The sequence below is a fragment of the Ictalurus furcatus genome, chromosome 8 (genome assembly GCF_023375685.1).
Source record: "Ictalurus furcatus strain D&B chromosome 8, Billie_1.0, whole genome shotgun sequence".
NCBI lineage: Eukaryota > Metazoa > Chordata > Actinopteri > Siluriformes > Ictaluridae > Ictalurus > Ictalurus furcatus.
Window position 1 is genome coordinate 15,697,652 of NC_071262.1, and position 19,004 is coordinate 15,716,655.

The 19,004-nt window shown below is 40.4% G+C and overlaps 1 protein-coding gene across 1 annotated transcript in view; it reads left to right on the forward strand.

The window, feature by feature from the left end:
* Positions 1–19,004, forward strand: part of slit3 (slit homolog 3 (Drosophila)) — a 180,093-nt gene that overhangs the window by 75,900 nt on the left and 85,189 nt on the right. The window contains exon 5 of the mRNA XM_053631039.1: positions 13,915–13,986. Within this exon, the coding sequence (XP_053487014.1) occupies positions 13,915–13,986 (72 nt within the window). The remainder of the gene's footprint in view (positions 1–13,914; positions 13,987–19,004) is intronic.

The window sequence follows — 19,004 nt, forward strand, 5'->3', positions numbered from 1 at the left end:
TCCACCAATGAGAATTCATTCAAGTTATAGATCAGTAGTGCTGTATTGTATGTAAACATGCAGTGGGAAAAAAAGTGAAAATATTTCATTAAACTTCATTTCACATTGCTTCAGTTCTTTATATTTTGTTAGAGTTAGAGTTATTTCTTCCATGCTTTAATGATTGTAGGCTAGGTTCAGACAGCAAGGCAAATTTGATTTGTACCTTAAATCTCCTTTTTTTTTCTTTCTTTTTCTTTTTTTTTTTGGCCGTGTCTGCATTACAAATTACAAGTAACCAAATCCTAATTGTCTGTCCAGACTGTAGTCACATATACTCATGTGTCCACATTGGTTGTTATAGTAACCATATGAAGTATATCTGAGGATGGTCAGGCAGGTGAAAGTTAGGTGAAAAATAAAACATGAGCATTCAGATATACTTGATATGCCCTTGAAAACATATTATATATTATGACTGGGCTAATCGAGGCTGTATTTTTGATAAAAATACGTTACTTAAGAAAAAATATAGAATATGCAGAATAAGGTGGCTGTTTATTGGTGTTCAAAAGTAAAGTATTTGCAATGAATGGATAAAATAAACCCCATAAGGTCTATAGTGGTCTATAGTGCACCAGGAGAATATCTGATAAATTTCAAGTAACATGAAAATATGAATAATATTTTTTTAAAAATTAAAAAATCCTTTTTTAACAGATCTATCACAGATCACACTTTACTTAATGTGTACTGACTTACCTTCATGGTGGTTTTCATCTCTGTTATATTTGTCACAAAAGTCAAGAAACACACAAACTGAATGCCAATCACACACACACACACACACACACACACACACACACAGGCACACACACTCACTCACTCAGGAAGACTGATTTGATCAGTCAGTCTGAGTCACATCATGATATTTTAATTTGAAACCATGTACAAATGTAGCTTCAGTTCTAACTAAAATTTAGTTCTAAACTAAATGAAAAGACTGCAGCACCTTTTTCTATTTTTGATACCTAAATATGTTTGCTATTTAAGTACAAATAATATCAGATACTTTAAAACTTTATTTCTGGGTTACGATAATGTTTACGTTGGTAATTTCCCAGTAAGGAGTGTTTTTTTTTTTTCCTTTTCACTTTTACTCAAATATGAGTGCTGGCCTCTTGGATACAATGCTGCTATAATTATCAACCATTTTAGTGACCCAGTTAGTATTTTTGTATTTTCATTCATAACTCATTTCCATCCTTTCTAGAAGTTTCCATTTTCTTTGCTAAAAAGGTGTGCACAGAAGCTCTTCTATACGATCTGCAGTATTTGGGCTGAGGTCAGCTACAGGCAGTCTTACATGTCCAGCTTTTCTCCAGTGTGTGCGGTTTGGAGAGCAGTTCCAAGTCCTACTGCAGATACCCGTCATCATAATTGCCAGTCTCTCGTCAGGCCTTCTGTGTGTTAATGTGCTCGCATGTAAACATGTGGGCAAATATTACAGCTCCCAGGGCACTTGGCCTACTCCAGGACTCCTGAGTCACTGTGCCAGCCTGTGACTGGATGAATTTATTGATTGGTTGGCTAAAGGGTTGAGAGAAGCCAGGGAGCTCCATCTTGTGGTTGAGGAGGCGCCTGCAATCTATACACATCTCTCTCTCTCTCTCTCTCTCGCTCTATCCATCTCTTTTTTTCCTTCTCTTCTTTAAGTCTGTGAGTGATTTCTTTCTAGCATCTTTGATCTAGTGCTGTTGTTTTAAAAAAAGAAAAAAGAAGCAGATATAGAACTTGAAACCTGCTGCACCAAACAGGAACTACATTTTGTTTTCTCATGCTAAGCCTTAAGGGTAATGAGGGGTGACCGTACTAGTTTGAAATGACCCAAATGATCCAACGTTGAACCTGAAAGAGAAATAAGTAGCCTGGAAAAGCTTACAGTAACGACACATGCCTTTTCCTCCACATTAGAGACTGAGGTAATTATTGCTAAATGGAAACCCTTGTGTTTGTCTTTCTCTGTTATGAGTCGCCGTTTGGGTGGCCATTGTTGGAAAGGAGAAGGGGGATTTTTCAAACGTGATAAAAGGACTGCAGACTGATTGGGGTCCCATGGGTATTGGCCCTGAGCTCTTGTTCTGACTTGTTTTTTACTCTTTTCCTTTTTTTGGATGCAGTTACTGTTTTCTCAGGTCAGGTTACATGTTAATTACCTTTCTGTGTTTTACCTTCATACATTCATATGTAATTACAGTGGTAGAAAAACTCTAGTCTTTTTTGATCTGGGGCCTTTTAGATCATGGATGGTTCTCTCGACTGCCTCCAAAAACCTTTCTAAATATTTCGACCGCCATATGATCCTTCATTCATTCATTCATCTTCAGTGATGACTTGATTCTAGTCAGGGTCACAGTGGATCTGGAGCCTATTCCAACCTGTTAGGACACCAGCCCATAACAGGGCGCCATGTACATACATTCGCTTACTCATTCACCCATAGTAGCTAACGCATGTTTTTTGGGAGATGGTAGGAAACTGACATGGACACAGTGATAAAAATGAAACACGGTATCCTGAGCTCAGGATCAAACCAGGGACTGGAATCAATGCCACCTGCTGCACCACCTCGGTTCTCATACATTTTTGTTATTATTGTTATGTCGGTGTTTCTACACATGATCTATTAAATAGTTCTCTACTATACAAGAACAAACTATATGTGCTAACATGGAATGCTCTGAAATGGGAAGAGGGTCCATCAAAATGCAGCTCTGATGGATGATGAGGAACGCGCCACCTCTACTAAGGATTCAATATGGCTCATCTGAGTAAATTAAAGTTAAAAACAATAACAATGTTTTGGCTATCTTCGTAGTAGAATGAGTGTTTCCCATCATCTTAAGCAATGTATTTTGATGCAGTTTAGGAGTTTTGGGGTTTGAGCACCATAGCTAACTATAGACCAGAGATGGCAACTACAAAGAGTCAGATTGATCAAGTTTTTAAGCAGATAACCAGCAGAATCTACATGTAGTTAGACTCACTCCCCGTCTCACAGGTGGATGATTAGTTCTAAATGCAATGGCAAGGTGCAGAAATTGAATTCTATGCTGATTGTATTCAGCACTGGTTTGCATTGACAGGATGCAGGGTGCTGCTTTAGGCAGGGCTGCTCCTCTTCAACACAAAGCCTGCTTTGGCTCTTATTTAATTAGCTTGACGCTAACCATTTACTGAGCGTAACTAGATTACTCTCATTATAAAGAGATTAGACTTATTTGCCAACCAAGCAGCAAACCAAAGCACCCTCTGTCTTTTCAGTTTCCAGCATGCCACATTCTGCGAATGTGTTTACAGAATGTGCTTTCTGCAGATGCTTCATCATATTAGATAGAGCTGTTGGAAATGGGCTGTGATATGTGTTATTGGGTGGAGCTTTGGTTGCGGTTAGGTGTTGGGGTTTTTTTTCACTCTCTTTGTCGTGATCTGCCTGGATCAAGGAACTCCAGGCTTGTTGTTTTTTTGGGTTTTTTTTCCCACTTCAAAGATGACACACAGAGCGAGGCAGAGGGACAGCAGGAGGTCAGAGGGAACAGAGATGATGTGACCAGGCCATGGCTATTCGGAATATACAACCAAAAATGTCACTCGCGTACACACCAGACGCTGCACCAAATTTATCATTGAAGAGGACAAAGAGGACAGTGGTGTATTGTTTCTAACTGTCTGTTCATTCACCTGCCTTTCTCCTTGCTCTTCGTAGACACTGGGTTTCCATGAAACACAGAAAAATGCCTCTCTGTAAAGAATGCTCACGTTTGACCTTGATTTCTAGATTCATTTTACAATCTTTATTTTATTTATTTATTTATTTATTTAAAGGTGATGCACAAAAGAATACTATATGTGTACAATTACTAAGAGTTTTGCCATGTTTTCTTGCACGGAGGAAAGAACAGAAAACATGTTTACTCGGGAACTCACTTTCTGAGCACATCTGTTGGCAGATCTATATTTTCAAACATCAACATGTCAGGGGTATTCAATTTTTTTATTTATTTATTTATTTTTTTAATTTAACAGTCCGGTTACATACAAGTTCCATAAAATCAGCATGACTGGTAAAAACAGTTACCTTTTAATGCTTAACTCTTTGAGCTTATGTATTAAAATATTATAAATAAGAGACTTTGAAATGGTCACGTTTTTCACCCTGGCGCTTCACGTTAGCACTTTTGACTAGAGGCATGGACACATCTGTTTTGGACTTCACGTGGAGAATAAATGTGTACTTTTTCACCGTTTATTGGATCTGCAACAGTATTTTTTTTTTTTAAAGTACTCAGTTCAAGCTGCTGGTATGCTTTGCTAGATCCACCAGGTGATCCACCACTGATCTATATGAAATGTGTATTTTTGTTGTATGTTTTTATGAAGTAGATCTGATGGTCTATGAATACCACAAAACCTGAGACAAAATGGAAGTAACCCAAATTACGTGTTACTATATTGCTCCAATGTTGGAAAGTTTAAACATTTAGTGATGAACTTCAGGGGGGTGTGGTGGTTTATTGGTTAGCACACTTGCCTCTCACCGCTGCAGTTGGGGGTTTGATTCCCACTTCCTCCCTGTGTGCATGGAGCTTGCATTTTTTCCTCAGGCTCTAGGGGTTTCCTCTGGGTACTGCGGTTTCCTCCCCCAGTCCAAAGACATGCATTGTAGGCTGATGGGCATTTCAAGATTTTCTGTAGTGTGCGAATGAGTGTGCGACTGTGCCCTGTGACGGGTTGGCACCCCATCCAGGGTGTCCCCCGCCTTGTCCCCGAGTCCCCTATGATAAACTCCAGGTTCTCCCTGACCCTGTGTAGGACAAGTGGAAAATAGCTGGATGGAATTTAGCAAATGCCAGTATACTTCTATTATAAGTGAGTTGCTATTAAACAGGTTTTCTGTTCTGTTCTCAGGTTCTTATTCTTAGGTTGAAAAAGTGTTGTATTTATATGGAATTTTACTTTATGCTTATATTAGAAAGAACCTTTAATCATTCCAATGTAAGACATTATTTTATTATTTTTATTGTTTTAGAGATTTGCTGCATGTATGTGTTATTCTTTGCATTAAAACAGTATGTAGGGCAGATCCTCCTAATTTAACAGCAGTCTCTCGGAAATTCCATCTGCCAGACATTGTGCCATTTTTGACAGGATTTTTGGGAAACAATTTAACTTTAAGCCTTATGCTGTGCATTCTGCATTTTCCGTTAATTGAAAAGGCAGTGTGTCAGTCTGTCTGTCTCGGTGTCTGATGCAACACACACACACACTAACACCACACAAAATAACACACATTCTGACCACCACACTACCACATGCACCTGTACAACTAGCTCCCAGTTAATTGGACAGAATTGCTCCTGGTCTCCGTGGCAACTGCGACCTGCCACGAGATGAATTGAAACTGTGCAGATACGCACACCACCTCCCATTACACCCCCACAACCACTACCTCCCCCCAGCCAATCTCTTAATCTCTTCAGTATTATTTATGGCTGCGCCACTGAGGGGCCCAGATGTGAGCAGAGTGAGATGGAGACTGAAGAGAGGAGTCAGCTGTTTCAGGCCAGCAATACGCTCCTCTTAAAAGCTTCTCAATCCTATTGTGTGATTAGCGGGCTTATCCCTTTTGCTTCTTTTCCCCACTTTTTTGTGCAATGTGAGTTTGCTTTGAACAAGACTGATACAGGTAGTTTTTATTGATTTTTATTTTTTTTAAGCGGTCCAGTCTGAACTTCACTCTGGCATATAAGGCAAGGCATCAGGGCCGTCTGTATGCGGTCCTGTCATCTCTTATAACTGACATTTTATTACGTCTCTAAATGTCTCTAAAAGCCTGCTCTGTCGCTCAGGCCCCATCCAGGGGGAAGACACAGTGGAAGAAAAGAGAATTAAACCAAATGGCAGAAGACGAATAAAAGTGAATTAGCGAATAACAAATTGCCCTCCTTGCCCAGCCTCTCTAACTATTCCTCCTTCTTTTTTCTGCATCCAACTTGTTCGACATCTTTTGGGCCGAGAGCCAAAAAGGCTTTTATAACCATAAAGGGTATGGATCAAGATAAATCACATTAAACTGTCTAATTTAATTAAAGTATTGACAAAACATAATAGATCCTTACATGGGTTTAGGGGTTGTGGGGAGGGGAGCGGAGCGGAGGGGGCGATTTCCATCTCTAATTTCCATACATGGGGCTAACTTAGGAGTGGTACAGGAATGTTGAAGCCCAAGTAGTGAGCTTTAGGCACCCAAGGGAGCATTTTAGCCCATTTACAATGATTTAGAAGCTGCTCTCTTTTTCATGCCCTCTACTACCAGCAGAAGAAAAAAAAAGTGCAGTGGCGTAATGAAGCGAATGACTGTCACAGTTTAGCCTGCGTCAGCGGGCTGAGGATGATCAATATGGGAATATTTTTATTCATAAAGAGTTAATTAAATCAAGAAGTCTTTGAGCTGGATGTAAGACAGTAAGCAAGGGCAGAAAGTTAAATGGCTGGAATAGAATACAAGGCCACATGCTGCCAAGCTCTGATCGGTACATTGGAGAAACTAATATACATATATGTTGTGCTTTCTCTCTTTCCTTTCTCTTAAGTTTCTTGGCTCCATACATGCCTCTGTGTTACTCAAATCTCAATGCCATTTCTTTCTCTGGAAGGTTTAAGATTAAGGTTAGTGTAGCTGCTCTCCCTAGATTTCCCCTGTGACTTCTTTTAAGCCCTCATTTGGCTTTGGCCTTCTACACGTCCAACAAGTATTAACCTACACTCTTCGGTACTGCTGTATCATTTAAATTGAACAAACCAGAACCACAGCAGTAGGAACCTCCAGCTAACGGGATGAAACGCGATGATGTCCTGCTGCACCTCTCTCTTCATGAAGAAAGCGCAGGTTCACATCCAAAGCCAGCGTGTGGTTCCCTGCCACTTGCCAAAATCCAGTATTTGTCTCTTTGTTTTAGAAATAAGTTTCAGCACAGAAACCACAGTCGTAATTCAAATGAATGGAACAGAAAGGTCTGTTTTTTGGGGGTTTTTTTTTACAAAGAGCGGGCAGATTATGCAGGCCTGTGCTTCATGGAGAATAAGAGGCAGAGGTCAGTCTTGGTTCCTCACACTGAAAGCAACATTTGGCCTCTGCCTTCCCGCTATTTATTATACTGTCTATTGAAAACATGCCTCTATTCTCTGGTTTAATTAAGAGCTACTGTCATCCTGAAAGCCAATTACAGTTGAGAGTCTTTCAGAGCCAGGAATCCATAGTGTTTTAATTTGCGTCCATTTTTTTTTTTTTTTTTTCAAACTGGCCATAAACCAAAATGGAGACTGCTGCTAACTGCAGAAGAATCCTAGCGTACTGCTCAAGGCCCATCACAGCCATAACCACAGCCATAAAAAGCTGAAATACGAGTCAGGGTCTGTATTTATTATGCACTGTTCTATGTATCTTTATAGAATAAGTGTTAAATGAATTGCAGCTCTAGGAGTGGTGGGAGTGGCCTCGCGCTATCACAGGAGAAAAGGATGAATATTGACAGAGAGAGAGAGAGAGAGAGAGAGAGAGCGAGAGCACTCAGCATGCAGAGAGGCAACAGCAGCTGGAATGAGAATATGCACCAAGAGATTGCACCAGGGAGAGTCGTCCATTCAAGACGTCTTTGGTTTCATAAAACAAAATGCTTATGGAGCCCTCGGGGGGTCCTCTTCTTCCCCTATGGTTCTGGCTGTGTCTTTTTTAATGAAAGAAATAAAAAATGTGCATCTCATAACCCCCAAGTGCCCCAAGTGTGTGTGTGTGTGTGTGTGTGTGTGTGTGTGTGTGTGTGTGTGTATTCAGACAGAGTAGTGCCTGACCCTGTGAGGCCGCTGTCTTAACCCTATCATCTCTCGGACGATTCCCCAGGACACCCTGATGAAAAACAAATACGTGTGTGGCAGTGCAGCCTGAACCCCACGGTGCTCTGTTTGTCTCTCGGATTTTCTGGAATCTTAACGCTTTGAATTTTGGCCTCTAAAACACACACGTGTCAAATCACACAAGAGTTCTCGGTTTATGCTCTGAAGAGCGAGGTGTCCTTCCCTGAAGCTGGAAAACGCTGGTCGCTGGTGAGATGGAATATAAAGGAGGTGTGATTGGTCACAGTTATGAGTGCCTGAGATGAAATGAATAATGCAGGGTTTCTGACAGGAATGGCCATCGGCTACTGGTCACCTTTCACCCGTGTGTGTGTGTGTGTATGAGATAGATAGATAGATAGATAGGGAGATAGATAGATAGATAGATAGATAGATAGATAGATAGATGGACAGATGGACAGATTTGATATGTGATGTACAGCTGTGGGAAATGTATATAAATACAGAGCATGGAGCTCATAGTAAGTACATCAGAGTAGCTGAAACTGTAGTTGGGGGAAATGTAAAGAATAAAACATAACAGAGCACAATTATCCATCCATCCATCTTCTATACCGCTTATCCTTTTCAGTGTCCCAGGGAACCTGGAGCCTATGCTCCCTGGGATAGGCTCCAGGTTTCCCTGGGACCCTGAAAAGGATAAGCGGTATAGAAGAGCACAATTATATGTTTTATTAATTTTATGTACATCTAATATTGTTTAACATAGTTCCTGTTATCACATATGATGTAATGCATTATTATTTGTTAAATAACACTATGTTTATGCATAATGCGTTTACATAACGTGGAGCATACACCGTACAAGTCGTTGTGATTGAGTTGTTACTATAGAAACGAAAACATAATTATTAACATGAATTCATATAAACCTGTCATTTGAATCCAATTTGAACTGACGCACTACTGTCAAACCTGCTGTTATAGAAAGTTAATCAACATCTTCCAGTCAGACCAATCAGATTTTTGGCATGAATCAGTGCTGTGATATAATGCAAAAATGTCATAGTGTGATATTTCCATCCATCCATCCATCCATCTTCTATACCACTTATCCTCTTCAGGGTCACGGGGAACCTGGAGCCTATCCCAGGGAGCATCGGGCACACGGCGGGGTACACCCTGGACAGGGTGCCAATCCATCGCAGGGCACAATCACATACTAGTGTGATATTTAATTTGACAAAATGTTTGCCAAAACAGCGGTGACATTTACAGATCTATTCAAAACAGTTTCAGTGCTATTCACACATAACATTTTCAAAAATATATATTATTATTACTATTATTAAAAGGAGTCAAATGTAGATTTTAGGGTCCAATCAACATTTCTGATAAACTCAGAAAAGTTTAATGAATTAAATTTAATTGATATATTGATATCATATACCCCAGCCCTAATTGGCATTGGTGCATGTAAATGAGTGTGTAACTGTAAGAAGCAGGGTGTAATAATAATAATAATAATGATAGTTATAATACATCCATCCATATTTTATACCGCTTATCCTACACAGGTTCGCAGGGAGCTTGGAGCCTATCCCAGGAAACCCGTGGCACAAGGCAGGGGACACCCTGGATAGAGTGCCAAAATATCACAGGGCACAATTGCACACACACTCATACACTTCGGGGAATTTGTAAATGCCAGTCAGTCTACAATGCATGTCTTTGGACTGGGGAGGAAACTGGAGTACCCAGAGGAAACCCCCAAAACATGGGGAGAACATGCAAACTCCACTCTCACAGGGTGAGGCAGGAGTCGAAGCCCCAACCCTGGAGGTGCAAGGCAAACATGCGAACCACATTTTTATTCACCTTATTATTATTATTATTGTTATTATTATTATTATTATTTATATACCAATTTTTTATACATTTATAATGCAGCACAAATTGCTATATAGTGTGCCATAAACAGGAATAAAGAACCAAAAGTTAGAAATAACAGTGTAAAATAGGCATTTAATAATAATAAAGTGAATAATAGTAGTGATAGAAAGAAAAACATTAATAATCCCATAATCACATTATATATACACATACACATACACACACACAGTGCAGTGTGTGTATGTATATTTATGTATATAAACGTAATGTAAAAGCTACATTGCAGTAAAAGTAAGTAAAAATAAATGCTGGGTAAAAGCTAAAGTGAAAAAATATATGTTTGGCTGTTTATTAAATATCAGTGATACATGGAGTTTGATGAATGTTTATTGGTAATGTGTTCCAGATCTTTGGTGCATAAAAGTAAAAATCTGCTTCATGTTGATTCATGCTGCTTCCATGCAATATTTGGAAAAGGTTAGCTCTAGATTATCTTAAGGCACGATTTGGATCATAGTTTATCAGGCATTCAGAGATGGATGATGCTGCTACACCAGTAAAGGATTTAGTAATATAATTTTATAGTCAATTCTAAATGAAACGGGCTGCCAGTGGAGTGATGTTAATATACTTACTGGTCTAATAAGATCTGACTTACAGTTCCAGTGAGCTGAGATGAGTGTATCGGTGTATAATGTGTATGGTAACGAGAGTGTGTATAGATGTGGGTCAGGGTGTATCGGGGTGTTTTTTTATGTGGAAAGGGATTATAGGGTGTGTGTTCTTGTGGTTAGGTGTGTATGATGTGGATTTGAATGGAAAGCATTTAAAGTGAAAGTAAAGGTGTGGTTAAGGGTTTACTGGTGGTGTGTTTATGGGGAACAGGGATGTACAGAGTGTGGAGGTGGGGTTAGTGGTGTACAGGAGGTAATGATAATGAGTCTTTATTGGTCACATATACATATGCACAGTGAAATTCTTTTCTTCACATACCCCAGCATGTTAGGAATTTTGGGTCAGAGCACAAGGTCAGCCGTGATACAGTGCACCTGGAGCAGAGAGGGTTAAGGGCCTTGCTCAAGGGCCCAACAGTAGCTGGGGCTAGCAGTGGGGCTTGAACTCCCGACCTTCTGATCAGTAACCCAGAGCCTTAACCTTAACCGCCAAGCCACCACTGCCCCTACTAGGAGGTAGGGAATCTCTATCAGCCCAGTATCGAATCATGTTTTCCGGTCTTTTCCAGTGATCGATTGAAGTCATAAAACATATGATGATGACCAACATGACAGATCTGACTTGAATTGTCTTAAAGCATATTATTGGTCCAGTCCTGATAATGATTACTGGGAGTGTGTAAATACTAATAAGGGTTTACAAGTGGTGCGCTTATGTATTAAGGAGTGTGTAAATGGGCTTGAGATTTACTTGGGTGTGAAGATTATCAGGAATGTGTGTAGGAGTGGTCAGGAGTGTGTAAAAGGTTATAGGGAGTATGTGTGGGGGTGTTTTGAGGGTTTTCTCGGCTAAACTGAAGACTGGACTTGGCACTCAGATAATAGCTAAGCAAAACGAGGCAGCGTGTGATTGATAGATAGAAGGTGAAGCATAGACACGGCAGGAGACGTATCAGCAGCAAAGTCTGTCCAGCTCTGCTCGGCTCAGCTCATGATAAGGAAAATGGAGCGACGTAGATCCTCACTTTTTGACTTTATAGCTTTAAAAGACTGGCTTTGAGCGAGGCAGTGATTTGATCTGGGAGAGCTGCTTCTATGCGTTCCTGTGTTCATGTTACAGTAATATGGTCTTTATCCTTGCTTGTCTTTGACAATCACATTTTGCCTTTGTCCCTTTCATGCCCGTTTCCTGCGGAGAGTAAACACTGTGAGAAACGCCGCCTGAATAATCCAGCTCCCAAACACTTTATTCATTTGCTGGGGGGAGGGTAGGTGAAAGATGAAGTATGACATTTACGAAAATGCGATAAATAGAATTGACCCACGCACCACCTAATTCTTTTTTTTCTGCGAACGCGTTTTGTGTCGTGCGCTCGAGGACGGATTTTCCTTGCACTCCCGCTCTGTTATCCGTGTGTGTGTTGTTGAGCTTTTATCAGTAATATGTTTTGGTGCTGCCAGGTTGTCTGGACATGGGAGGCTTTAATGGAATCAATAGGAGATTTATGGCAGCCATCCTGCGAGTCAGGAGGAGGAGGGCGAAAGGAAAATAAAATTAATGAAATTTGCGAGCAGATTGTCAGAGGCGGGAGACGAATGCACTTGCCCCCTACACACATGCTGTCTGTGTGTGTGTGTGTGAGTTTGAGCCTTAATATCTTCCTCTCCCTAAGGTACATCTGTAGGCAAACCAGTAGATGATTCTGTGTACAAGCATGAGATCCAGTTTGTAAGGCTAGAACTTGACATGTACTTCAAATCTTGTATCTCTGAAGAAAATAAGTACTGTGCATAGCTATTTCATCTGGCAGAACGATCCTCTCATAAACCTTAATTTTCACTTCATAGCCCCTGCCTCAAGTTTCAGGTTGTTCTTCATTAAATGTCACCTAATGCCGGTTATTACCATGATGTCTTCAGTCCTCGTCTGCGAGGTAATCTCTCCCACACTTCGAGGACTGAGTACCGAGTCGATCATGGCTGCGGAGAGTGATAGTTTCTCATAGCTGCTCTTATTCAGCTAGGGCAGTTTGCTTTTTAGTCAGAAAGACAGGAGGGCATAATCCAGCTGAGTAAACAAAACAATAAAACATTTATTATCCGTGGAAGTTCTCGCCTCTTAGCTTGAAGAGGAATCTCAGGCCAAGCTCCGGCGCTCATAAACAATTAAAAGCGTAGTCGTAAAACACATCTTCTCCCTCTGCCCGTGCTCCTCACGCCTGCTTCGCGTTCACGCCATCGAAGCCGGTATGCAAGTCATCACCAGAGCCGTGTTCGCTTGGACACCTGTGCGTTAAACATCCCTCGAAGCGATCACTTTCACACTCATAAGAAAGCACGATCGTATGAGCGAAACAAGCTCCCACAGTGCTAGCAGAGCACATGTCAAAAGCAATCAAGGCCAGCCAGACGCAAATCCATATTCCCTCACTGCAAAGCAGAACAGAGTTATTAATATTTTTTGCACTAATAAAACTTGATTAGTTCCTAAAAACAACTGCGTATCGGATTTTCCAGCGAAGCAAAACAGCAACGTGGGTCCAATAAGTGCTGTTTGTATAATTCTCCTAAGAGGAAATTGCTGGCAGTCCTATGGCTGATGCATCATTACAGAGCACACAGCGTGCCTGGCAGAATTCCTCGGAGTGTTTGGATCTGTGCCTGATTGTTTATCAGTGAAATTGGTTGGAGCAAGGGCAGACAGGTTAACCCGAGCGCCGCTCTCTCCATGTTACGTGTTGCAGCCATGACTAAGAGGCAGACGCTCTGATTAGCCGGGCCGATATTCCATAGCTCATTTGTTCCCTCTCTGGCTAGTAATTGCATTCTGCTTTTCAAATTATATTTGCCGTTATCAGCCTACAAACAAACAAGTTTAATAGAGTTAAGCAAAACCATTTCAAAATGTCAAAAATCGTTTGCCTCCTAACTCGAACATTAAGGGAAAATATTCGGGCCATTAATACTGATTTTTGTGCATTTGTGTGTGTGTGTGTGTGTGTAAAAAGAAAAAAAAAAACGATTTTTTTTATTTTCCCTGTCTTCTATTTACATGTTACTCAAAGTGAATGTAATATCTTCATTCAGAATAATGAAATGCATGTGGGAGAAATGCTCACACACACACACACACACACACACACACACACACACTCACACACACACACACAAATGTGCACGTACACATACAAATGCTCACACATATTCACAGCGATGGAGGATTCAAAGACAAGAAGCAAGATGTGACATTTATGGTCTGTTGAACAATTTTGTTTTAGACTTCAAAGCAAAGGAGTATCATTCAAGAAAGGCCGAGTTGTTTCAACACCCATCTGGCCTGAGATGCTTCTCTGCTTCTCTGAAATGTGAAGTGACTTCAAACATCCTCCTAATATTTCATCTCTGTTTCTCTCTTTCTCTCTCTCTCTCTCTCTCCCTCTCTCTCTCTCTCCAGGGACCTGAGTGAGAATCAGATTCAGGCCGTACCTCGTAAGGCTTTCCGTGGAATCACCACCGTCAAGAACCTGTAAGTCTGCTGCACTACGCGCCGTGCGCTCTCCTCTAAACAGCTGTCGCCCTAAAGAAGATTTAAACGCTCGCTCCATTAAGCCGGAGCAAAATGAAAAAAGTTCCCCCACGCTTCTATTTAGCGCAAGTTCTGCTATGTTACTTTATCTCACCAATAGAAAGAGGACAGATGCTTCCCAGGAGGCAGGGTACATGCCTATAGCTTAGATTCCTTGAATCATTTGTCTTAATACTTGATAAGCTTAGCAATCATGAGGAATCAGTTAATCAGTACGTCTCAGTAAGATAGATGTGTTCGGGATATTGCTATGAATAATACTCCCCTACCACTTGCAATTACACTAATGGACTTTGACAAATTTATGCTCTCACTAACAGATGTAGGCGCTGCGCTTTTTTTTTTCCTTTCTCTCCTATCTGCTCATTATAAAGATAGACAAGCAACACGTCCTAAAATGGACGCGGATTTTGTAGCCAAACCGCGTGAGGAATGTATACGTTTGAACGCTCAGCCTTTCTGTTATGTGCCGTTGGCTTCGCTTGTGGGGCTGAACCACAATGAAGGAGTGGAATCATTGTGAGCCAACATCCTCCGTCTCATGCCTACAACAATAAACGTCGCATTCCCCAGCTCAAGGCCAGGGCTGGCGAAATCCAGCGTTTTGATAAGTTCCCCTTAATGAGTGCGAGAGCGTAACTGTTAATGTTATACATAATGAGCCACTCCCTCTGTTTGTAGTTAAAGATCAGTTGTGGTATGTGATTTTCCCACTCATGGTGCGGCGCAGTGCGGTTCAGGAAGCTTTATTACTTTATCTGATTGTCGTTGTGTTCCAAACCCAGTTTAAAGGGTCAGTACAATCCTGCTACATGCTGGGAGCTGGAACATAGAGTTCTGAAAACTGACCTCTCCCTACTGCTCTGGTCTCAATATTCAATGTCAGGCTGATTATTTTATATGAGTGCAGAATAATACAGAAGAGTCCAAAAGTTGGGCCGGAAAAGGAATTCTTATCAGAAATGGATACAGTTACGCTTAGTTATAATTATCGAACATCTTCTGGACTAGATTATTTTTAACAAATGGAACAGAAACAATGAATGAAAACACATGCTATAACAGAGTCCGTATTTTTAGTCATTAGAGGACAACAGCGATTACCAGTGTGTGTTGGGAGAACACATCAACAAGGCAGAATGTTTGCGAACAGGATATTAAAGTACATTTCAGGTTTATTCGAGAACTTCCAAGACAAGTATAATAAATGTTTCAACTCTACATAAAGTTGAATTGTCCGATCTGATTAGTCAGAAGGCGTTGATTCGTTTTCTGTAACAGCAGAAATATTCAAATATATTAATGCACTCATTCTAATATGTTAACGTTTCTATAGTAACAGTGTACACAAGGATTAGTAAGATGGATGATACATGTGAATGGATTTTCAAAAAGAGAGGCTGCGCATTAAGATAAAAAGTTAAATGCATTGTTATTTAATTTAAATAAATGATAGTGTTGGTAAATTGCTCTGAAATAATAGGAATAAAAGGCTTTGGGACGTCGTGTTAATGGAAAACACTCAGCTTCAGTGTGGTAACAGTAACTCCGCTTTGCATCTGGCTGCATAACAGTACCGCTTCATTCAGTGCGTTTACATGGACAACAATAATCCGATTTCAACCTGATTAAGACAATACTCTGATTAAGAAACTACCATGTAAACAGAGATTATTGATGACCTTAATCTAACTTAAGTTATACTCGAAGTAAACACAAATTGCATTAAGACATGTGGGGTACTCCTGTTTTAGTCGCATTATCGATGTATATTACAGACATATACACCTTAATCACATTATTAACGTCGTGTGAGAGTTTTCACAGCACAGCTGCGTCCAAATCCGCGTACTTACCTACTATATTTTAGCCGAAATACATGTATCTCAGCTGCTATATAGTAGGTAAGTACGCGGTTTGGGACGCAGCCCACGGCATCAAGCAGTCGTCTATTTGCACGTATAGCATGACAAATAATTAACTGCACTTGAATCTTTCGTAAAATTAAAAATAAAAACACCCAGAACTGTATACAGTACCATAACAAAGACGAACTGTATGTTGATACTTGAAATTCTGGAGGGAACGTCGGATGGCGTAGTGTAGGGACGTGATGACGTGTGACGTTAACCCTAACGCTGTGACGATCTATGTTCTATAACATGTAAAACGGAAACATGAAAGGAATATTATAAAAGTGACTCATGTAAACACCTTAATCAGAATATTGTCTTATTCAGAATAAGGTCAATAATTAGATTAATGCTGTCCATGTAAACGTAGTCAGTGATAACTTAAACACATCAGGATTTTTGGCTTCCTCAATCAGTTAAACATAATGAATTGGTGAGCTTAGCTGAAGTCCACTAATTGGCTAACGTTACATAGCGGTGTTTATTAACTGGTATGTGAAATCTTGAGTTTTCCATTTGTGTGTTTTTTTTACTGTGATGATAAATTTGTTCGCTGATTTGGCATTTCAACAAATAACACTTAATTAGTATGACTAAGAGCAGTGGGATTGTGATTGTGATTAAAAGATGGATTCATGTGAAGGAATAATAATAATAAAAAAAAAAAAAAAAAGCTGTAATGCAAGGGGGAAAAAAGCTTTTATCATTTTTTGTTGATTTAAAATGATGAAGTTAAATAACTCTATTGGCTGAATCATTGTGATAAATTTATATTGAAATGTTTTGTTCAGCCCTAAATTAAAGTATTACTGAAGACAGAGTATGAGCCAAGTAAAACATATTATTTTGATATGTTCTTGGACAAAAATGGTAGGGTCATTCCATCTCAAGTGGTCCAATGCAGGTTGCTTTTCATATTTATTTATTTATTTATTTATGTGTGTGATTACCTCATGTATTGGCATTGCAAAACCACCAGGTTTTTTTGTTTGTTTGTTTGTTCTTTACACAGTTTTTTTGGTTATACAGCTGTTTACAGAAACCTCAATATGTCTGCTCAGGATAGCTCCTTGGAACAAAAACTGATCTCTAGAGTGCATTACAAGGTACAAAGACATATATAAACATTTTGCACATCCGTGTTCCTTAGACTTAGAACTCAAGTCCGAATTTAATGCTCAAGATTTCTCACGGTTCCACTTTTAGGGTGAATTCACTGTATAATGAGAAGGGTTCGAGTCTCAGTCTTAATTTATTTTAGGGGGTACCTACTGTAGGTAAGTGTAGTGTGCAGGCAGAACATTTCAAATTGGATACTTCTCTCTTTTTTTATGGGAGTGAGAGTGCGATTTTTAAAAAAAGTTGCCTCACTTCGGGTTGATTATCTCTGGTGAGGGACCAGATATGAGCTTGAAATTTTCACAGAAATAAGTCCTCTATAGTAGCATTCTGCTGTAAATAAATTGTGAGTTTGAGATTGGAGGTAAACTCTGCAGGACAGTGGATGTCAAGGGCCAGATTTGAAGTACCAGCTCGATCTATCATGTTGGAACAGGTGCACACTTGGTATGCGTGAGTAAATGGTAAATGGTCTGCACTTATATAGTGCTTTACACTGTGTCTCATTCACCCATTCACACACACACACACTCACACACCAATGGTAGCAGAGCTGCCATGCAAGACGCCAACTTGCCATCGGGAGCAACTTGGGGTTCAGTGTCTTGCCCAAGGACACTTCAGCATGTGGAGTCATGTGGGCCGGGAATCAAACCGCCAACCCTACGATTACTGGACGACCCGCTCTACCACCTGAGCCTCATATTAGATTTTATCCAAACTAATGGATTAGATTAGAATCCAAATATGGAATGACAGTGTTCAGTTGTGTGTTTTATCAATGAACAATGTCCTAAACAGCGCTGTGGTGTTGTTTCGACCGTGATAAAAGCAGTAAGTGACTTAGTGATGTAGTAAGTGATGTAGTAAGTTATTAGCGCTTGTTTTTCTATCCTATCTAATAGGCTAATTGGCTTGTATTGACAAACTGGCCTGAGTAAGACTGACTGGTTTCATATTCAAAAACAGAAAAAGTCACATTGTTATGTCTGGGTAAGACTGTTTTCATTAGCTAATGGCAAGGTTGTGCACAGTAATTGCATTTGGCTGTGTGTGTGTGTGTGTGTGTGTGTGTGTGTGTGTGTGTGTGGCCTGATACAGTTAAATGAGTGTCACTCCCTGTGCTGACCTCACTGACCTGCGTCAAACAACTCCCTGTCTGAATGTGCATGTTTACTAATCACTGTGGGTCAATGAATCTCTCCCCACACACACACAGACACACACACTGTTTTCCAGCATTGCTGTCTCTAAATCAATGTGCACACCCAGCACAGTCACTTGTGCATTCCCACTCATATCCATTTTTCAAAATTCCCTCAACACCTGCATTTCTATGCCTGACAGTTATGTCCAGTTTCCCTTCCAATCGTTTCTGAGCGAGTGCTTGGAGAGCTTATCTTTCACTAGATGTCATGTACACGGACACGCATGGTTGACCAGTGCGTGAGCACCGAGCAGATGAGCTCGTTTTTCCAATATCGGCTCTCGGGAAAGGGGAGGAACGGGGAATTAAACCTGTTCTTCCTCCTAGCAACCCCATAAAAAATGCACAGCAAGGTGACTTTTGATTTAATAGCTGAAATAGTACTGCCTCTGTTTTGTTTTGTTTCTTTGTATTAACCAGGAAACAATAGAGAGGCACTGGTCCAGGAAAAGCATTGATTTTTTCATATACTTTCAGTGTCCTAATGTTCGCCTGGTGTACACTGCTGTAGTGGCTGATAAAGAATCACATCTCTCTCTCTCTCTCTCTCTCTCTCTCTCTCTCTCTCTCTCGTAACCTTCCCCACATCTCCTTAGCACACTTTGCTGGAGTCAGCATCCTTCACCTTCTTTGCCGAGCGGCCATATGGCTAATATCTCCATCGAGTTGCCTTCCGCAGCTAACAAGCCTGCATGTGCTACGCTCTGTTTCTCCCGTCT